Source organism: Mus caroli, chromosome 1, assembly GCF_900094665.2.
Source record: "Mus caroli chromosome 1, CAROLI_EIJ_v1.1, whole genome shotgun sequence".
Lineage (NCBI taxonomy): Eukaryota > Metazoa > Chordata > Mammalia > Rodentia > Muridae > Mus > Mus caroli.
In genome coordinates this window covers 31,279,004-31,301,730 of record NC_034570.1, presented here as the reverse complement: position 1 = coordinate 31,301,730, position 22,727 = coordinate 31,279,004, and the positions used below count along the sequence as shown (strand labels likewise).

General features: G+C 48.2%; 1 protein-coding gene across 3 annotated transcripts in view; it reads left to right on the top strand.

Moving 5' to 3' along the window:
* Positions 1–22,727, top strand: part of Fam178b (family with sequence similarity 178 member B) — a 123,076-nt gene that overhangs the window by 35,366 nt on the left and 64,983 nt on the right. For all 3 annotated transcript variants that reach the window (XM_021158087.1, XM_021158105.1, XM_021158096.1), the window contains 3 exons: positions 4,316–4,468; positions 10,920–11,025; positions 13,700–13,784. In XM_021158087.1, coding sequence (XP_021013746.1) covers positions 4,316–4,468; positions 10,920–11,025; positions 13,700–13,784 — 344 coding nt within the window. The remainder of the gene's footprint in view (positions 1–4,315; positions 4,469–10,919; positions 11,026–13,699; positions 13,785–22,727) is intronic.

Here is a 22,727-nt window from a genome sequence, read left to right as displayed (position 1 = left end):
AAAAAAAAAAAAAGACTCAGGAGACAGACCTTGTGGTGAAAGCCTGCCAGCTCAGAGAGGCAGAGAAAGCACGCAGCTGACCTTCCTATTCCAGAAGGAAAAAGTCTTCCTCTTCCTCTTCTTCCTCCTCCTCCTTCTCCTCTTCCTCATTTTCTTCTTCCTCCTCCTCCTTCCCCTCTTCCTCCTCCTCCTTCCCCTCTTCCTCCTCCTTCCCCTCTTCTTCCTCCTTCCCCTCCTCCTCCTCCTCCTCCTCCTCTTCCTCCTCCTCCTCCTCCTCTGTGCAGTCTTAAATACCCTTCAACTAAAAGGCCCTCCTTCCTCTTTCCTGATGTTCACTCCCTGTCACCTGGTTGCTTGCTCTGCCTCTTGACCTATGGTTGACTTTATTTAGCTCTTATTTATAGAAAGCTCTTGGGTTAGAAATCTATGCTAGGGCTGAGTCACCTCACAATAAGAAACAGACTTTTCCAGTTCACAATGTCAGGGTTCACAATGTGATCAAATATCCTGCAACAATATAGAATTCTTGTTCAGAAAATGGGTGCATGAGTGAGCTCAGAGGGTAAGGCTTTTGATCTTCTAGTGTCAAGAGGTCACCCACTGGACATGTATGCAGCCCTCAGTGCTCATGGGGTGATTCCAGCTGAGATGGACTAGTGCCCCCCAAAGAACCAGTGCCTTCAGACTGTAGCTACTGCCCTTGGGATTAGAGGTAGCATCAGTGATTACAAGAAGGTGAAACTGTATGTGTATTTTGGTTTTTCCTCTGTTTCCTCTTCACTGTGAAAGTCTCAGAACATGTCTTGACAGGGACAGCCACCAGATGGGCACAGCAAGCTCCTTTTGCATGCTTCCTAGGAACCCAGGGTTGCTAGGAGATTGTCAGACTTTGGCCAGATCCCTGTAGGGCAGGTGCTGGGTCTTGCCTGGTGTCCTAGGAACCTCTGCGGAAGTCAGGTAGCAGGAAACTGAACTGAGTCAGCGTGTTGGGAAGGTTTTGGTGGTGTCATTGGGAACAGTCACAGGCTGGATTTGGCTTCAGGGATCTCAACTCCCTGGACACATAACCTTGGCATAAAGCTCCTTACGACTTGGGTAAAGTTTCTGAAGTGAAATGAAATGAGAGCTCCGTGGACAAAGCACTTGCTAGATAAACATGGACCTGAGTTCAATCCCATGGGAAGATGGGCACAGCATCTCGTCCGAGATTCTAGAAATCTTAAAGCAAGATGGAAGGCAGAGTCAGGAGACTTCCTAGAAACTGGCCGGCCAGCTGTCCTAGAGTGCACAATTCCAGGGACACAAAAAGGAAGGAAGAGGAAAAAACAAACAAAAATAGGTGTAGTGCATAGCTTTTCTTCTAGCAGTAGGGAGACAGGCATGCAGACCTCTGTGAATTCCAGGCCAGCCAAGCTGCAGTGAGGCTGTGTCTCAAACAAAAAACAAAACTAAACAAACAAAAACAGAACAAACAAAAAACTCAGATAACAAACAGACTTTGTCTCAAACAAGGTAGGCAGTAAGAACCAACATCTGCTCTTGTCCTCTGACCCCCTAGATAAACACACAAGCGCACTATCACATATGTCCTACAAAATACACACAGAAACATTTACATTTTTAAAATGTGTATTACGTTTATTTATTTGGAGTGGGGTGCGCATGTGCCACAGCTGAGATCAGAAGACATTTGTAGGAGTTGGTTCTCTCCTTCCACCATATGGGTCTCGGGGATTGAACTCAGGTCGTCAAGTCTGGTGACAAATAAGGTTAGCTCACTGAGCCACCTTGCTGGCCCAAATTTAAAAAAATGCTTTTGAAAACTCAGTAGTAAGAATAATTTTGCTGCCTTTCTACTGAGTGCACACAGGCTTGTGGAAGCATGACTTAAAGGTCAGAAAATTCCACACAAAAAGGGAGCTACATGTGTGGCTGCTTACATCAGAAGGTGTTTGTGACTGAAATTGTGGCTCATTTTCTGGGCACATGGCATTCTCCAGTGGAGAAACCATTCTCTGAGAAAGGCTCTCTGACAGCAGCCACTTTGAGGTGGTGGTTTTGATGTAGGATCATTGTGGTGTAATGGTTTAATCTTACACTTTAAAATTAAAAATGACTCACTGGCGTAGAAAAGTACCAACCTGTTCCATCTCTGAATGGGGCCTGAGGAAGTGGTGAGGGCCATCAAGGCAGTATGGGTCGGGGCTAGGCACCATCTGCCAGACAAGACGTCATGTGATTGCCACAACTGTCTGTGGTAGAAAGGACCCTGCTCATCCACCCCATGCAGAGAGTGTGCTCATACACTAAGAATTGGCTTGAATCTCGACAGGATGACATCCCAAATTATCTCTTTCTTAAACTTAAAAGACCTTATGTGTGTGCTGAGACGGGGGAGGGAAGGGGAAGGGAGACAGATATTTAAATCACAACATGGCCCTTTATTCTCTGCTCTAGGCTACACAGGAAATCCCTAATTAGACGTGTGACAGTGTCTTGGAATCTCTAATGATACACATATATTACAGTTAGCTTTACAAAAGTCCCTTTGAGGGACGGCTTGGGGAAAGGGCTGGGACCCACTTTACAGATGAGCCTAGTTATTGTTAATTTCTTAATAATTTTCACATTTTTTCTAGCTACAAAAGTAACAAAAGAAGCTATGATAGATAGAACATTGTAATAGCAAGGACATGACCAAACAAGGTTATCTATCTTACCATGTGGATGGTAGCCATCAGGCTCTTTGTGAAAACCCACTGAGCCTGAGCCTTCTGGGTTCTACCATCCTTCCCACTCATTGTGCCATTTGTCCCCAGGACAGCCCTCAGAGTCTCATCTTGGATCACCTGGCCAGAAAATAAGTCAGGTTTACCAGGCTGACTGTCAGGTGGCAGGGTATGTGACGCCATGGCCAAGGCCAGCCACTCAATGCCCCAGATCCTGATAGGCTCCTAACTTTCTACTCCTCAGACATCACATCTGGTTGGGAACCAGTGGGCTTCCTTCCAGGTAGAGAAGGGAATGTAACATATGCAGCTTGTTTCCTCCATCATTGTCAATCATCTATTATAATATTGCTAAAACACCAAATGGAAGAAGGCTTTTTAAAGCAAGCAGGAAATGTCTGTCTTCCTTTCCTCCCCACCTAAGTCTTTCAGAAGGGTTGATGCTGGGAATATCAGTGATGGGGCCGGTGGGGTGTCGGGGGAGCTCTCGTGTCCAGGTACGTTGTGTTCTGCATGTGTATAGAGACGTCGCTCTTTACCTTGTTTCCCTTGTGGCTCTTTTGGTAACCATAGTCAACTGCCATCTGAAAATATTAAATGGAAAATTCCCAAACAGTGCATAAGTTGTGTGAGTAAAGCTTGTGGTCTTCTACATCTCGCCCAGGACACTAATTATCCCTTTGCCCTTTGGGTCCACCCTGAGTGTGCTACCCACCCATTATTCACCTGGATTGACAGATGAGCAGCCACAGGATCGATGCATGTGCTGAAGTCATGCCTGCTGTACTTAATGCATTCCCAAAGCACTGAGTAGTGATGCAAGAAACATAGATACGCAGCAAAAGGCTGGAAGGCACTTCCTTTAAGAAGAAAGGTAAACAGTTAAGGAGGGGAATGGTCTGCTGCTGTTTGCCTAAATCTACAGAAGAACAGATCTTCCATCTGCAGAGTTGTGGAGAAGGAAAAGAAATTGGTGTGTTTTCCTGTCCAGTTCAAACTGCATAAGTGACAAGAATTTGGTTGTGAAAATGCATTATGTTATATATGACTCAATACTAGCTGCAATTATAGACATCCCTTTAGGATCTCGGAATCCATTAAGAGATGACAGGCACACGCATACTTGCACACCCTAGTCTTCAACTTAGTGCTCCTCCCATCAGTGCCTTGTGACTTCCTGTTGGTGTCAGTTGTGTAGAGACTCAGCTGGGTCTCAGGCCTGACCTTGTGTCTTCCTTCTCATCTCTAGTCAGTGGGTCATAACAGAACTGCAGAGTCCCTTCTATGCCTTGGCTCTCCACCCCTATCTGTGTGTGCAGAGCAGATCTCCTAACTGGCTGACAGGTCAGGGTCTGCATTTCATCAGGCTTTGTAGGCAGTTTTCCTATAAGTTCTGGAGCTCAAGGATCACTGACCCTTGAGACCCACTCTCACAGTGCCCTGTCAGCTGGTGCCTCCTCACCCCTTCCAGACACCACCCTGGCCCTGGCTATTACAGCCACTGTCCCTGTTCTGCTCCTTGCACTATCTAGGCTGCTACAGAGCCAGGCACACCCCTAACCCTGCCCTACCCCTTGCCTTGCCAGGATGCTGGTGGAGAAGTTCTCCGTGTCCCTGCAGGTCATCTCGCCAGTGCATCCGGGTGAAACTGTATTCTTGCCTAGGCGTCACCCTTTGCCTTGCTTCCTGGACTCCTCTCGTCTAAAGCCGCACAGCCCATTGGAAGAGCTGTTCCTCAGGTAAGCACACTGTGCTGGCTATTTTATGTCAGCTTGGCACAAGATAGAATCATTTTGGAAGAGGGAATTTCAATTGAGAAAATCCTCCCACCAGATTGGCCTGTGGGCAAGTCTGTGGTGCGTTTTCTTGATTGATGATTGATGTGGGAGGGCCCAGCCCACTGTGGGTGGTATCACCCCTAGGCAGATGATCCTCAGGGCTACAAGACAGCAGGCTGAGCAAGCCATGGGAAGTAAGCAAGTAAGCAGAACCCTTCCATGGCTTCTGCATCAGCTCCTGCCTCCAGGTTCCTGCCCTGACTTCCCTCAGTGGTGGACTGTGACCTGAGAAGGTAGGATGGAAGAAACCTTGTCCTTCCCAAGTTGTTTATGGTTATAGCATTTTATCACAGCAAGAGACACTGTGACTTAGACACAGGGAGCACTGGGGAACAGTTCTGTTCTAGGGACAGGGCCCACCTCAGATCAGAAAATGCAAAGCAGTGTTCTGAACAACACAGATATGTAACCTTTTATGAACACAGGTAGTTGTATTCGTTACTTTTCTGTCCCCTGCAACTGTAATGAAACAGATTGGTCATCATGAAGGGAGGTCAGGGCAGAAGCTGAAGCAAGAACCTGGAGGCAGGAACTGAAGCAGGGCCACAGAGGACGCTGCTTACTGGTTTGCTCCCAGGCTCCTTCATGTTCTGTCACCCTTTCTAGAGAGACCAGGCTTATGTGCCTAGGAATGATGCTGCCCACAGTGGCCTGGGCCCTTTTACATCAATTAGTAATCAAGATCAAATGTCCCACAGACATGCCGACAACCAATCAGAAGGTGGAAGTTCTTCAGCTGAGTGTCGTTCTTTGTGGGTGTGTCAAGCTGACAACCAAGATTATCTGCCACAGTAGCATGATTATGTGTGTCTTGTAGAAAATTTACTAATTTAGATACACAAACTCATTTTAATTGAAAGAAGATTTAAATTTGTGTGTGTGTGTGTGCATAAATATATGCTATGTATGTGCAGTGCCTCAGGAAGCCAGAAGAGAGTATTGGGTCCCCCAGGCCCAGCAGTTGTAGGTGCTGAGAAGCAGCCTTGGGTCTCTGGAGGAGCAGAAGGTGGAATAACCCTTTTCCTCCCTCACAAGCATGTGTTCTTAATCACTGAGCCCTCTCTTCAGACCCTGGAAGCATAAACTTTGTAAAAGCCTACATTATAGAACACGAGGCCACACATTTACATGTTCATACTGCCTTTTCCTCCTCCACACCACAGTTTCAAGAGAACATCCTGAGCCAGACTCATCATGCATGGCCTGGGGATCTTGTCTCAATTAGCACAGGGCCCAGATCTGGGGCATCAGAGCCCATAATGGTCACTCCTCCCTACAGCAGGGCTCTTACCCATAGTTATATCTCATGTTATGGCAATTATCTGTGGCCAGCTATAGTCTGGACAATATTTAATGGGCAAATCCAGAAATAGTTCATAGGTTTTTACCTTATGCACGAGTGTTGGGGTTTGTGCTATCCCATTCCATCAGCCTGGCATATGCATGAACCCTGCCTTTGTTTGGTGAATTCCTACTGAGCACGCTCTAATTAACTAGTAGCTGGCTCCATTATCAAATTGATCCTTGTAGTGTGGGAGGGCGTTCATTAACGAACCTCTGCTGTACTTAGTGTACTTAGTTCTTGTGCATTGCACAAGTAGAGTGATTCTGGGGCTTCACTAAGCCACAGAGATGCCATGACACTTCCTTCCTCCAAGTGAAAAGGAGAAAGAAGAATCAAGCTGAGGTTGCTAGGATGGAAGAGCTGGTTGAGTGTGCACTGCACCTATGTGTGCAGCTCACAAGCATTTGTAACTCCGTCTCCAGGACTGCACAGGTATCTGCACTCGGGTGCATACCCACACACAGGTACAAGCTATCTGTAGCAGCCACCATTTTGACCATCCTCTTGAGAGTCAATGGATCAGATCCCCCACAGGGAAGGACGAGTATATTTGCTGGGATACTGTGTCTTCACTCTGTGGGCCATCAATACAGAAAAGCCATCCCCAGCCAGAAGCATGCTTGATCACCACAGGGAGAGCTCCTGGCTGCTCCTCTGCTGGGCAGATCTCATGCTCATTATCACATAAGCAGACAGATTGCTCCGTCCAGGGATTTGTAAATGGTTTGCCACAATCGTGCCCCAACACTTGGCAGTTGTGAGCTCATGTCCAGGAATAAAAGAAAGATAAGGAGAAGTCTGAGTAGTTGCTGTCTGCCTGGTACACCTATGGGTTGGTGACTTCGGTGGAGGCCAGACAGATAGAGAAAAGGCCACCACCAGCCACCCACTCCACCCACAGCATGAGCCATCTCAGCTTTAAAGATTACCAGTAATATTTGCATGTCTCTTTTAAAGATATTTTAAATCTACATTTATTCATTTTTTATATATTTCTATTATATATACATCTGTACATACATGTACATGAGTCTTTTGCCTGCATGTATGTACATACATGCCTGGTGCCCTGGAGAGTCAGAAGAGAACACTGGATCCCCTAGAGTAAGTTATGAGTGGTTGTGAGCCACCATGTGTGTGCTGGGAATCTAACCGAGGTTCTCTGCAAGAGCAACAAGTGCTCTTAACCACTGAGCCGCATCGCATCTCCAGCCTCCTCTAAAGGCTTCTCTTCTATCCTGGGTGCTTGCAGCCATATCTGAAGGTTGCATCAACAGTATAACCTGCCTCCACATACCCATTGTTCAACAGAGTCAGCCAGTCTCTCTTTTTTCCTGCCTGACAACATTCTAGTTTTTTATGCTATTGCCCCTAAAAATGTAGCCTTTTGTTTTTATCAGTGTGCAGAGTTTGAATGACTTATGTGTGTATGGAGGTCAGAGGACAGTTTCTGGGAGTTGGATCTTGCCTTCCACATGGGTCTTGGGAATTGAACTCAGGTCATCGCAAAGGGAACTGTCCCCACCAGCCTCCCATTCTCTCACCAGATCAGCTCCCTGGGACCAGAGTTACATGTGCTAGCCACAGGCATCAGCTCCGAGGGTCCCAGAAGCCAAAGCTTGTTTCCTCCTTCATTGACAGCAGTTGAAAGGAATTTTGATCTTCCCAAAGAGAGGACTCTGGAGAGCATCAGATTAGATGGAGGGCCACATACTGTACCCAGGCAGATGCCCACTCCCAGGACGGTAGAGGCGCCTCCCCAGCCCCGGCTGTGTTCACAAGGATGAGGTGGGGAGTGAGAGAGAGAGTGTGTGTGTGTGTCTGTTGTCTGTCTGCCTTCAACATGTAGCACCTGTATTATCTCGATGCTCCACAGCCCAGGATCCTGTTTTGCCGTGTGTGCACACCTTTCCTAGAAGGGAGTTATCACATTGAAGCTAGCTATGGACTGTAGACCATCCTGCTCATGACAGAGGTCCCTGCCCGGAAAACAAAGGGGAAGCAACAAAGCTGGATCACTTTGCTGGCAGACCTGGGCTTCTGATGGGGTGGTATTTACACTCTTTAAACAAAGGAGAAAAAAGCAGGCACAGGCAGACATGCATGCTATTCATTCTGTTATTCGTTCTGTTCTGTTTGGGCACTTTATTGAAACTTTGCATCTGAAAAATTGGCCAGGACCCAGAAAGTAATACTGTATAAATAGTTCCCTTTGGTGTTTATCCTTCTGCTGTCCCCGGGATTCACACGCCATTTAGAAACTCTTCCTAATGGGACTGCTGCCCATACAGTGGACTTGCAGGCAGAAGCTGCAAGACTCTTCCCTTAGACAGTATCAGGGTCAGACACTCCAAGGAGGCTGCAGCTTTGTTCAGAAGCCTACCATGTGAACCAAGCTAGTCCTTCATTTGCTGTCTGTCTCTCCTCTCTCCTCTCTCCTCTCTCCTCTCTCCTCTCTTCTCTCTCTCTCTCTCTCTCTCTCTCTCTCTCTCTCTCTCTCTCTCTCTCTCTCTCTCTCTCTCTCGGCTGACTTTCTGCCTCCCTGCCTTCTATTGCAACAGGCAGTGAGGAAACAGATCTCTGCCCTCTGTCATAGCTGTGATGGCTGGGGATTAGCAGTGTGGCTGTGCCCTGTCCCTCTCATTCCCAGTCATAGCTGTGGGCCTCCCACTGAACCTTCTCTTCACTGGCATCCCGGGGATGACAGGTGGGTGCTTCATGCTCAGCCTGGACTGTGTGGCATCTGCTGTCCCCCACCCCCTTCTTCAGAGTCTCCGACATTCTCAAGCTAATTTTTGACCTCAGCATTGGCAAAAGTGTGAACTTGGACCCAGCATCAAGTGTTCTTATTTGAAGATTTTGTTAATGTTGTTTAAATTTTTTTATTACATTTATTTATATGTCTGTTGTGTGTGAGTGCGTGTGTTTATGTACCACAGCAAGCTAATGGAGAGCAAAGAGCAGCTTTCAGTCAGTTCTCCCCTACCATATTGATCCCAGGGATCAGATTGGGTTATCAGGCTTAGTAGCAGGCGCCTTTACCAGCTGAGCTGTCTCTGGCCCGGAATCACTGCTTTTGCTGTGGGGATCGGACACTGGCTCTTATGTATCTGACAACTGACTGTGCCACCTAAGGTTTTTGAGGGTTCAGGGCATAGCTTCCTTTTTGTTCCAGGCCTCCATGCCCAAGAGTGTTCTGGGGCCTGTCCTTGCTCTTCAGGGTCAAGCCAGTGTCTGTACTGGGCCCTTGTGTCATTATGGTCAGCAGGCCCTCTCACATCCAGAGACCTACACTCCCTCATTCTCTAGTCCTATATCACTTCTTGCAGCCCATTTAGCAGAGCACCTAGAAAGCCATGTGCTGCAATGCACTGTGGGGCAAGGCCTCTGCCTCCCTGGCTCCTTGCCTTATGGGTGAAGTCAACCTCAACAGAGATGAACTTGCAGGCAGCTCTCACTTCTCCAGCAGGAAGTGCACTGGTAATCCAGAGAAGCAGAAAGAGACACAGTGACACTCCCTCAGAGCAGCAGTTGAAAATGTGTTGCCCCAAGCAGCAGTATAGTTGCTTCCCCCACTGAGCAGCTGGCAGGGTGCCCCACCCCAGCAGAATGCCAGAGCTAGTATCTCCCGGACCCCCTACCAGTCTCCAGATTTCCAGTGGCCTTGACACATGCCTCTAGCAGGCCTGTCAGTGTGTAAGCACTCAGACTTCATTTGCTAGGGGCTGCTGTTCTTTTGCCTGTGCCAAGAAAGCATCTTTGTGACAGGTACCTGGAACAGAACGGGTGGGATCCGTGCACACACAGGAAAGTCTGTTTCACAGTAGTTAACCCATTGTGAACACAGGCACAATGTCTCTTTCTCTTCCAAATTTAAATGACTTTAAATTATATATATAATTTGTGAATGGCCTGGACAGGCTCAGAGAGACAGCAGCTTGGCTCAGGAGGAATCTTGGTTTTGGAGCATTCTGTTCCTGGCAGATGGCAGTATGATGTCCTTTTCAGAGAAGGAGTAGAGCAGAGAGGGCTAGCCAACGAGGATTGGGACATAGGATGCTGTCTGAGTATTCACTTCATGGTTTCATTTTCTGGAATCCAAGTTGTCCATCTTCGGGCTATTCTCTAGAGAGAAAGCATGAAATGCTGAAAGGGTGGAGCACCCTACCCCACCCCCAGTTTCAAGTGATCAGGAATTCAGAAGGTGACAGAGTCCAACATAACCTCCAAAGCTACACACACTACACCATATACTAACCCCTCAAGAGTGGGGGGTGGGGAGAGGTTGTCCTACAGGTCAGGGTGACCTGCCACAGCTAATGTCCCTGCCAGCAGCCTGTTCTGACAGGATGCAGGACTGCACACACAGGTTCTGTTTAAAGCCATGTTACTGGCCTGAGCACACACATGCACTCCTGGGATGGGTGCATCTGGCACAGTGGAAGAACCCTCATGGAATCCTTCCTGGGTATTTCCTTCCGAGATGCCCCATTTCTAGGCCTCTTTCTGTTATTTTCCCATCCTCTCAGGTGTCCCCTCTGTGTCAGAAAAACACAAGACGAGGCGGAAACACTCTGTAACTGGACCCAGAGACGCAGGTGCCCGTGGGTAATCCTGTCCACCCCTTGCAGCTGGAACCCCAGAAGGAGCCTCAGGCACAGATGCCCTGCCCCTTGTTTCTCTTACCTGGCCAGGGTCCTTTCCTTGGTTTCTCTTTGTCATGTAACAAGGTCAAAAATACAATCAGTATAGCACCGGAGGTGGTTTGTGAGCAGCTTTGGAGACAACAAACTATTCAGACAATGTCATGATTAGTTTTCTCTTTCCCATGATACTTCATGCCAAGAATTCTAAAAGTATCTTTGTCCTCATTGTGTACCTGTATGCTTCATGGCTTCCTCTTGAAGCAGAGGTGACTCCAGCAAGTCCATTGAGCCCTGCTGGTTAGAGGCCTCTGCTGAGAGAGGCTACAATTGCTAACCTAACCTAATTGCTCTGACCCCACAGGTCCTCGCTGCCCGAGCAGCTCTCCTTCCTACACAATGGCCTCCTGAGCAACCTCTACCTGCATGCTGCTGACTGCCCTCAGCCTCTGCTGCAGTGGCTGTTCCAGGTGAGAAGCACAGGCCTGCCGCTAGGTGGCAGAAATAAGGCAGCCCTACAGCCCAGGCAGGCTCCAGGGTCTGTTTGGCTGGGTCCTCGGTCTTCTTGCCTTGGATGCTTCTGATACAGAGGATGGTGGAGGGCTGGCAGGGATTGATCACCATAATGCCCCATGTGCCAACGTCCGGGAGGTTCAGGAGCCTGCTTAGTCCAGAAATGGAGACTGCCTGGAAGTGTCTGTTCAGCAACTCCCAGACTATCTCTACTGGGTGACCACTGGGTAAGGGGTGTGGCTTTCCTGGGGTGCCTGGTGTTCCTAGTAGGCTTAGAACTGAGTGACTGGGTGCATTCTATTCAGCCAGAGAGTCCGTCATGAGCACCATCTCTTTTCTTGCTGTCACAGTCATGAATGGATCATCTCGGGAGCACAGTTGGAAGGGGCTCCCAGGCCCCTCTGCAGCAGTGGAGGTTGGGGCTCATGAGTTCATTGCTATAGACTCAGTGGAGTTTAAGGGTTTGCTGCTCTCTATGAAGCTGTAGGTGGTCTGGAAAATCAAGACCAGCTGCTCCCTCTGCCCCAGGTTCCTCCCTGGAGGAACATTTTGCCTCGAGGCAACACACCTTCTGCCTGAGAATACAAACGTTTGGTAGGTGAGAGGCTAGCAGACAGCCCAGGACCTAATGCTTCCATCCAAATGTCCTGCATCTGCCTTGCCTTGGCCCCTGCCTAGACCTGTCCCTGTCTGGGGATACTGATCACAAGTTCCAGCTGGTACCAGAGCTGCAGTTGGGGCCTGGAGCCCAGCTGTCAATCAGGGCTAGCATGCCAGGCAAATTGTTTAGACACTTCTTAAACTTGGCCTTCCAGGTAGAGTTCATTCTGTACCTCTCAGGACCCTTGTGGTGCTCCTGTCCTGGAGGGGAAGGACACTGTGCCCCTGAAACCCTTGTACATAGCTGTCCCCTCGGCCCCTCCCCCAGCTCCTGGGGTGGGGAGATTGGGCCTGCAGGGCGAGTAGGAGCCAGGAACAGTCAAGCTTTTATTCTACACCCGCAGTGCAGTCTCTCTCTGCTCCTTCCACAGAATATGACAAAATGCACAATTGGCCATTGGGAGGCACAAAGAACCCCTCTCAGACATCGCCCACAGAGGATCCTTGTATGACCCTGATAGGAGAGAAGTGCCCTCCCTTCTTGTGACTCAGTCTCCACTAGAGTCTGAAACCCAGGCCATGGAGTGCATGGAGAGGTCTCCCCTAGCTCCTGTGCAGTGTCCATTGGACCAGGCAGGTACACAAGGGGAACAGAGTTTAGGCCTAGCCTCAGGTGCAAGCTCAGCCTCTGCCACTTTGACTTCTGTGTTGCTTTGGCCAAGTCCTGGGCATCAGCTCTGTATGGTGAAGCCGACAGTCCAATGTGAGTTAAACGAAAAAGTCCTACAGCCTGTCTGGTCCTTAAACCTGTCCCCTCCCCCCAGATCCCTAGCTCTGCTCAGAACTTGGGCAAGGAACAGCAGCAGCAAGGACACATGTACTGCTGCTCTGTCAGGCTACTGAGGACAGAAAAGCACTGGGGTCTCCCTAAAGCCACTGCAAGGGATCCTCACTAGGAAGTCAGAAATGGCTAGGCCTCAGGCAGGAAGAGAACCAGGGATGGGGAGGGTGGCCACTCAAGGCAGAATTCTTTTTCCTCCCCAGGAGCATGGCCAGGTAAAGCCAGGCCCGACTGGACTTCTGAATGGGAGACTAGCTAACCTGGTCCAGGCAAAGCAGCTAGATTAGGCGAGTCACAGGTTGTCCAGCCCACTTAGGGTCCATTCTAAATGAGGAGTGACCATTAGATCTTACCACCTCTGTTCAGTTGACACTCCATTGGTCCTATTGTCACTGGGACTTAGTGGCCCTGGGCTTGCCTCTTCCTTACTCCAGGGCCTCTTGTAGGCATGCTGCACACACCAGGTGAACAGCGGGTCTGAGCAAGTGATTCCTTGCCACCAGATTCCAGCAGTCTCCACATTGTGTGTGGTAGTGGGTGGAGAGTGGGGTGGGGACATGTTCTGGAAACAGGAGACTATGGGAATCATCCTAGCTGAGCCTAGAGGATGAGCTCTTGACCCCAGTGCTGGCCTAGAGACGGCCACAGCTGGAGCCAGGCACAGCCTGGATGATCAAAGTCTAGGTACAGAGTCCCACTTAGCCTCTAGCTGTGTGGCCCTGGGCAGGGGACAAGGAGTCTTGACTTCTGTAAAGCAACAATCATGACTGTATCCTTCACCCTAGTGACTTGGAAGCATTAAAATGAGTCCTATTTAACACATGTATGAAGCTGTTCCTGGTGCTTCAAACCTAGAATTCCCACCTTGGGAGGGGGTTGTGGGGGTTCAAGGTCATCCTTAACTATTCAGTGGCTTGGCTAAATGAGATCCTGCCTCAAAGAACCAAAACATACATACATACATACATATATACATACATACATACATACATACATACATACATACATTGTATATATGAAGTTTGCTACCATGACTTGTAATAAAAAATTTTTAGAGCGTGTGGATTGCTGTGAGTTCAAGGCTACCCTGGTATACAGAGTGAGTTCCAGGATAGCCAGAACTACACAGAGAAATCCTGTTTTCAAACAAACAAACTAAATAAATAGGTGTCTTTTCTTTTTGTCCCTAGTTGTTAACATGGCCTCCAGAAACATCTTCAAGAGCTTTTGGCCTCCTCTGGGATCTCAGTATAGATGGACTGTTCCGTCAGCCTGGTAAGTGCCCAGATGCACTCTGGAGCCTGTACCCCCAGCCCCACCCACATGCTGTGGGACACTGCATCACCTGTGCTACAGACATCAGGCCACACATCTTTGGCTCTGTCTCCAGTGTTAGTGACAAGCTGAGCCAACTGGCTCCTTGGCACCTTCGCCAGGCTTAAGTCCAGTTCTCAATGACTGAGTCCAGGCTGACTTCATGGCCTCCTGGGATCCCTGTACGTCCAGGAAGGTGAGTTCTGATCCAGGCAGGCTTTGGTTCAAAAGGGACAGTTTGTCATCTGGGTTCTACCAGGGACCCAGAAAGGAGAGCCATAGTGTGTCAGAGTAGAATTTGGGCTGGCACCATCATTAAGGGGCTTCAAGAGCAGCCTCTCCACCCTAACGCACTCATGTCAGTCCCCTGAGTGACAGCCTCAGGTCTGTCCCTTGCTCAGCATTCCAGAGAAGCATTGCATGTCCTGCTAGTGGCTGTATCTTCCCCAGCTGTCATCATTTGCTACCTGAACCCAGACACTTTGGCACCAAAAAATATTATGTAATCAGTTGGAGGTTGCTTAGGGTTGGCAATGAGAGGGATTCTCAGAGGACTGGACTCCACCTTGGCCCAGCCATAACCCTCTACCCCAAAACATGCAAACACACAGCTCCGAGGGCCAAGGTTATAGCCCCTGGTATGCCAGAGCCCCCTGTGCTTTGAGTGTCTGCATTGTGTTCCTCTGCTTCAGGGGTTGCCAAACTGGAGCCATCTGTCAAATCAGAGCATTCCAGGCACCCCTATGGGCCCCTCACTAAGGGCTCCTGACAAGCCACCAGTCCAAGCGTCTTCTCCCTTTTTGTAACCTCTGCCCCTGTGGCCTGCGCTGCCCTTTGTAGCCCTGGGGCCGCCTCTGCAGCATGCCTGCCCTTTTGGAAACAGAGGCTTTCCTTGTCCACCCCTTTCCATGCTGTGGCATGTGTCTCCTTCACTCTCCTCTCCTACAGCCCAATCAGGAGGAATACAAAGTAGCTCCCAGGTTCTGGATTCTCAGCTTTGGCTCCTTAAGAACCAAGCCTGGGGTCCTGTCCACACAAGCCTGGCCTAGAGGTCAGGATCCCTACTGATTAGGAGGAAGTCAGGTCTGATCCACAAAAGAACTAACTAAAGCAGAGCACAGTACACCTGTGTTCACCATGGCATTGTGCATAGCAGACAAAAGGTGGAGGAAGCAGCCTGCATGCCTGACAGGTAGATCAAGAATGTGACATACTGTGTGCATGTTGAAATACAATACATACTTAGGATGGACAGAATAGACATGTGATGGAACATTGCTAGGTCATGAAAAGGAAGGCAATTTTAACACAGGCTGAGATACAGATGAACCCTGGAAACCTTGTGTTGACTGGAATAAAACACTAACAAAAGGAGATACCTCTATTTTACATGAAGGGGAATTCATAGAACTGTAGCCACCAGGGGCAGAGGAGGTCGTGTGGGTCGTGGAACAGGTTTTAGCGTGAGAAGCTGTTTGGTGGCTTTGCAGCAGTGCAAGCGTACAGTGTCCACTACTCCTCCCAGGCCTCTTACCTGTCAGGCATGTTTGACTGCTCAGCTGCATCCCAACACAGGATGCTGTCTAAGGTTACATTAGATCCAGGATGGCTACAGAAGATAGCTCTGCTCACGCACAGCTGGAGGCCCTGGGGGTGGGGGAATAGGGGGTGGGCTCTGTGAGCGCAGCAGAGCTCAAGGCAAAATGTCAGGATGGCCTTGCGCTTACCACCTGTGGCCATAAATCACCTGACCCCTTCCACACGCAAGTCCCTGGCCCCTGGGGGATGTGTGCACCCAGGGCTGTCCTCTGCTGACTGTCCTGTGGAAGGTCTTATTCAATTGCGTTTATTCCCACCCACTTCCTTTGTCAGCAGTGGGACTCAGTTTCCGCACATCCTGTGAGGGAGGGGAGTTGAAGGCTGGATGGAGTATTCCAGAGTAGCTTGATGTTTCAGAGTAGGATGTGTTGAGAAGGGGGTCTTGATGAGCTTGGAGGGTAGAATGTTCAGGAACATTGTTGGTCTTTATCTCAGGGATACCTGGAGGACACCTGCATTAGGGCCCAGCAGGATGGCAGGGGACAGGGTAACCCAGGCCAACCCTTGTCCTCAGAAGGCTGATGACCTTCTGAGGGCATGGAGGGAGGGCATGGAGTCAGAAGCTACTATCAGAGAAAGGGGAAGCAGAGTGGGGACTGGACTTGCATCTGGGTGTGGCTGGCCTCCAGGAGCCAGGACTTAGGAATTGTTAGACCACCTCTGTAAACTGCACAGGGCAGGATTGCCCTCACTCTCACTTGCCTGGAGACCAAGTAAGCCCCAGATGGAGCCCCTGCCCCATGTAAAGCTTGGTTCAGGTCAAGACATCACACAGTCTTTCTGTTGTCAGTCCATGTTTCATTAATCTGTACCTTGGCTGTTAGTGGCACAGAATGGGAAGCGCACAATGGTTGTTTGCTTGTTATAGGTTATATGCACTGCCTTTCTTGATTGTGCGTGTACATGTACATGCATATTGTGTGTGCACACATGCCACAGCTCACTTGTGGAGGTCAGAAGGCTACCTGTGGAAATTAGACTCCTCTCCCACCCTGTGGGTTCTGCAGATCTAACTTAGGTTGTCTGACTTGGTGGCATGCACCTCTACCCACTGGGCCATCTTGCCAGCACACATTTCCCTTTTTACCAGGATTGTTTGTTTTCAGTTTTTAAGGACAGGGTCTCTCTACATAGCCTTGTCCTGAAACTCAACTCTGTAGACCAGGCTAGCCTTGAACTTAATAGAGCTCTGCCTGCCTCTGGCGCCAGACTGTTGGGATTAAAGGAATGTGCCAACATGCCCAGCTTACCAGGACATTCCTCTCATTACAGAACTGGCCACGAGCTTCAAAGGCTGTTTGTCATATTTTCTGACTGTCAGTGTCCTTTGAACACCTTGACTGTGTGTGGTTTCCATTCCCACCAACTCAACCCTCTAGGACAAAACCTAAGAAACCCACTTTTCCAGTCTTCCTTCAGGTATTCAGGGATGATGATGATGATGATGATAGAATGAGTCTCTTAAACAATACTGCATAACAAGTCACACAGCCTTGCCCCTGTGTTAAATACTGAAGACTATGGAAGGTACATGATTTGAGGAAGAAGAAGATGTGTAGTGTGTGTGGCTTTGTGTAGGGGACCTGAGGAGTGTCAGATTTTGAGGAGGATCTTGGAGCCAACCCCCAGGATTCCACAGGCAGTTACATGAGCACAGTTCCCGCCACAGCCTGTGTCTGTGCCTTAAGATCCAGTCATTCAGCCGGGCGTGGTGATGCACGCCTTTAATCCCAGCACTCAGGAGGCAGAGGCAGGTGGATTTCTGAGTTCGAGGCCAGCCTGGTCTACAGAGTGAGTCCCAGGAGAGCCAGCACTATACAGAGAAACCCTGTCTCAGAAAGAAAGAAAAAAAAAAAAATCTGGTCATTCAGTTCCTTACATGGCAAAGTTGGCAAGGAAGTAACCGTTTAGACTGTACAAAGACTATACAAAGAAACATCAGATGCTCATGCCTGGAAGGCTGAGCCTCCTAGACATCCTCTATCCCTTTCCAGAAATGCTTCAATGGTACTTGCACCCCCAGCTCTGGCTTAATGAGCCTTTCCCTACAGGGCCTTCTGGCAGGAAATAGCCTGGTTTCTTCTGGAGTAGCCTGAGCTGTTTCTGCAGACTGTGGCTCAGAGACGCCTCTGCCACCGAGGCCTCCCCGGGCTTCTTCGCTAAACCATCCCCTGGGCAGTCCTTGAATGCACAGCAGCATAAATGGAATACCCTTACCAAGGAAGAAAGGATATGGCTCTCAGCTCAGCAACCCAGAATCTGCTGCTGTCAAATCGGGACATTTTCAAGTTTCCTTTCTGTTGCTGCGATAAAACACTGACCAAAAACAAGTTGTAGAGGAAAGTGTTTATTTGACTTAAACTTTCAGGTCACAGCCAATCATTGAGGGAGGTCAGAGCAGGAACCTGGAGCTTGCTGGCTGGCTGTAGGGCTCACTCACTGGTGTGCTCTGCCAGCTCAGCCAACTCTGCTGTCTACTACAGAATGCTTTTGTCATTCCCAAAGGAACTGTATAGACACTGGCAGTCAGACCCTCCCCGGATGCCCTTCTCCCTAGTCCCTGGCATCCTCGAACCTACTGTCTCTAAGGCTTTGCCTAGTTGAGACTAGTTACTTAGTTTGGTTTGGTTTTTCTTTTGTTTTTATGGACAGGATCTTATGCCGCATCCCAGACTATTTCATATATCTGAGACTGGTCTTTAATTCTTTTTCTTTTGAGACAGGGTCTCACCATGTAGCCCTGGCGGACCTGGAACCCACTATGTAGATAAGGTTGACCTCAAACTTACCTCTGCCTTTGCCTCTACCTCCAGAATGCTAGGGATTAAAAGCCTGGATCAGGATGCTCGACACCACAATGGCTATTGTATATACTATCACATAGTCTGTAATGTTTACCTCTGACTTCTTGCAAAATGTTTTAAAAGTTCATGCCTGCTTTATTCTGCCTTACCCTGAGATAGTTCGGTCGGCTGGACTGGCTGTCCAGCAAGTTCGTGGACAATGTCGGAGTTCTAGGCAGGAACACATACTGTGCCTGGCTTTTTACATGGATGCTGGGGTTTCGAGCTCAGATCTTCATTCGTGCAGAACAAGCAGTCTTGTCTATTGAGCAGCCTCTAGCCCAGACCCTTAATCCCAGCTTTCGTTTTGCCAAAGTTCAGTTCACCAGTCTGTTTCCGCTGTACCCTGTACCCCCCTGTACGTACTTTTGACATCAAATTTAAAGATGCCATTGCCTGATCCTGACAACTGTGGTTTCTTCTAGAAGATTCTCCTTTTAAATCATAAATTTGGGCCTTTGGCCAGCCTGTGGAGGGTCATGCATTTAATTGTAGCACTTGGGAAGCAAAGGCAGGCATATGTCTGCAAGTTTGAGGCCAATCTGGTCTACAGAGTGAGTTCCACATCAGCCAAAAGCAGCATGGTGAGACCCTGTCTTTTAAAATATGAATAAATCCCAGCGGTGGTGATGCATATCTTTAATCTCAGCACTTGAGAGGCAGAGACAGGCAGATCTCTGAGTTCCAGGCCAGCCCAGGGCTACATAGAGAAACCCTGTCTCAAACAAATAAAATAAATGTAGGCCTTTTGATTGACTTTGAATTCCCCTCCTGTATGCGTGGTGTGGAACTGAGGCTCAGCTTGGTGCTTGTGCCGGAGCCACCTGGTCATCCCAGCACCTTTGTCCCAGCCCCTCCCTTTTCACTGAATTGTCTTGGCAGACTTGTTGGAAGCCAATTGACCATGGATGTAGGGGGTCTCTTTCTGGATTCCTAAGTTTCCTCATTGGCTAATGTCTTAGTTAGGGTTTTACTGCTGTGAAGAGACACCATGACCATGGCAACTCTTATAAGAACAGTATTTAATTGGGGCTGGCTTACAGGATCAGAGGATTGCCATCAAGGTGTGAGCATGACAGCCTTCAGAAAGGCACAGTGCAGAAAGAGCTGAGAGTTCTACCACTGAAGGGGACTAGGAGAAGACTGGCTCCCACAGTGACACACTTCTTCTGACAAGGCCACACCTCCTAATAGTGCCACTCCCAGGGCCAAGCATATTCAAACCACCACAGTTAATGTGTCTGTCTTTATACTAGCACCCCGAATTCTTGACTAATTATAGATTTCAAAAATGAGGTGTGTTCATCCTTCCTGAAATGTTTGCAGCAATTGAGAGTTTCCACATTTTCATTTGAGACATTGTGGAATTCTTAACGTTTTATGTAAAAATAACAGCTGGAGCTTTTCTTGGTCTGTAGCTACCCAAGTAGTGCTGCCTCTGTCTTAGTCTGTTTGGTGTTGCCTTAGGAAATCCACAGACTGGATTATTTGGAAACAGTAGACATGTATTTCACTCAGTGTATTGGAGGCTGGGAAGTCTAAGCCTGAGGTCCACTTCTGGCTAGGACTCTGCTTATGTGTCACAAGGTCACTGAGGGCATTGCAGTGTATGCGAGAGAAGGCAGATGAACTCAGCCTTTGATTGGGAAGCCCCTCCCAAGATAATCAACCCATTCTTAGGAATTCTTCCTTCCTGACTTCATCTCCTGTGAGGATCCCATCTCTCAATGCCATGGCTTTGGAAATTAAGCCTCTAACCCTGGGGGAAACATGTAAACCACACACCATAGTAACAATCTTGTCCTCCAGTCCATGAACATGGGATGTCTTCCCACATACTCTGGAGTTTTCAGTAGACATGAGCTATGCTTCTTTTGTTAAATTTATTTCTAAATACTGAGGCTGGAGAGATAGCTCAGCAAAAAGAGTTCTTACCACTCTTGCAGAGGGTTCAGGCTCAGTTCCCAATACCCCCACATCAGGCAGTCTGCTTATAACTTCGGTTCTAGCAGACCAGAGACCCTTTGGAATCCATGGGCTCCTCCTGAAAATTGCAGACTTACATATACATATTCAACTAAAAACAAAGCAAGCAAGCCTCTCACACTGTCACTCCTAACATGGCAAAATATGAGTGGCTTTTCTTCATGCTGACCTTCTGTCCTGCAGCCTCACCATACCTGTTTATTAACTAGACTCGTTCTTGTGAGGTTTTTCTTGTGGTAGAATTTGGTTTGAAAGCAAACGTTCTTTAGCAGTTAACTGCTTAGAGGTGATGATTTTGTGTTTGTTTAACTGTGTCTTGGCTGAGTGGTCCTCATGCTTGCTGAGCTGTGAGGCTGGCCATTACCTCTGTCCTGTCCCACTGGAGGACATGGGGTAGAAGAAGGCACTGTTCTCCCGCAGCTGGGGACCCCTAACTCTCCAGAGAAGGAGCAAATGGCACCTAAGTCCTTTCCCACCGATCTAGAACAATGGAGTTCACTTTCGCCTACGCAGCCCATGCTATCCCAGAATCTATCCTATGTGTGGAGGAGGAGGGGGTTGGAATAAGACAGCATGACTCTGGCCAGGACATTCTTTGGATACTTTGAAAGTGGGCGAGCAATTCAACTCTAAGAAGGAACTTAGTTTATTTTTCTGAACAGTGTCTCTGGACACTCCTTCCTGCCTTGGTTGCTGTCTGTCTGTCATGGCTTCTTGTGTATTCTCAACTTTCTCCCCCTTCCTCCCTCCCTTCTAGTAGCTCTTCACACCTCCTAGACGGTGTTTATAAAGTTCCTTCTTATGACAAGAGAAAGGTTGAGATGTTGCTCAGTTGGCAGAGTGCTTGTGGCGCATACACAAAGCCCTGGGTTTGATCCCCAGCAAAGCACAAAAGAGTGTAATCTCAGTGGCTCACAAGTTCAAGGTCATCCTTGGCCACGTAGCAAGTCTGAACCCAGCCTGGGCTACTGGAAACTGTCTCAAAAGTTTGTGTCAAGTTGGCCACAAAAACTAACCAGTGTACTCCCACAAGTTTTAGTGATAATAAATCATAAAGCAACTTATTTTAAAATAATTATTTGGTATATACATAATTTTTTTATTTCCTTTAATTTTTTTTTTCAAGACAGGTTTTCTCTGTGTAGCCCTGGCTGTCTTGGAACTCAGTTTGTTGACCAGGCTGGCCTTGAACTCAGAAATCTGCCTGCCTTTGCCTCCCGAGTGCTGGGATTAAAGGCGTGTGCCACCATGCCTGGCTATTTCCTTGAATTCGTGCCTCAATTTCATGTATACTGGGACTACAGGCTTTTACCTCTAGAGCAATGGTTCTCATACCTTCCTAACACTGCAACCCTTTAATACAGTTCATGTTATGGTGACTTGACCTCCAATCTTAAAATTATTTTCATTGCTATTTCATAATTATGACTGTGCTATTGTTGTGAATCATAATGTAAACGTCTGTGTTTTCCAGTGGTCCTAGCCGACCCCTGTGACAGGGTCACTTGATCCTTAAAAACATCAAGACTCACAGGTTGAGAACTGCTGCTCTAGAGTGGTGCTATTAAAACCGTACTTATTCTGGGTCAGGTTCACAGCACTCACTCGGGAAGCAGACGCAGTCAGATCCCTGAGTTTGAGGCCAGTCTGGTCTGCATAATGAGTTACAAGACAGCCAGGGTACACAGAGAAACCCTGTCTCAAACAAACAAACAAATTGGAACTTCCTTCATAACCCAGGCTGTCCCACTTAACTCCTGAGCCCCAAGCCCAAGAGATTCTCCAACTTCAGCCTCCGAGAGAGGCTAAGATCACAGTGACAAACCACCAAAATCCATTTTTTAAGAAGGGTGAATTAAACTGTAAATATAAATGTTAATGCCGGGGGGGTGAGGGGGCAATGACTGGAATGTAAATAAATAAAATAATTTAAATTTAAAAATATGTTGCCAGGCAGTGGTGGCACACTCCTTTAATCCCAGCACTTGGGAGGCAGAAGCAGGCAGATTTCTGAGTTTGAGGCCAGCCTGGTATACAGAGTGAGTTCCAGGACAGCCAAGGCTACACAGAGAAACCCTGTCTGGAAAAACCAAAACCAAAACCAAAAAAAAAAAAAAAAAAAGTTAACACCTGTGACTGTAGACAGGTGGCCTAGAAAGCCTCGGTCATGTGACCTGTGTGCCTGACCTTTCTAGGATCCCAGGGGATAAAAGTTAACCCTGCTAGAAGAGCAGGACCTTTGCCTGGACATAACTTAAGGTGGATGTTCAAGTGGTAAAAGAAACTCATAAATATGTACACATAAAACATGTGAGCAACACATGAATTATGCTACACAAAATAATCACAAAGAGCTGTGTGTGTGTGTGTGTGTGTGTGCGTGCACAGGGAGGTGGGGGAGTGGGAGGGATGGAGGAATATGTTGTCCCAGAGTGGCTGGAGAGGGATACTTGTGTCTACTCGGTGCCGTTCTCCA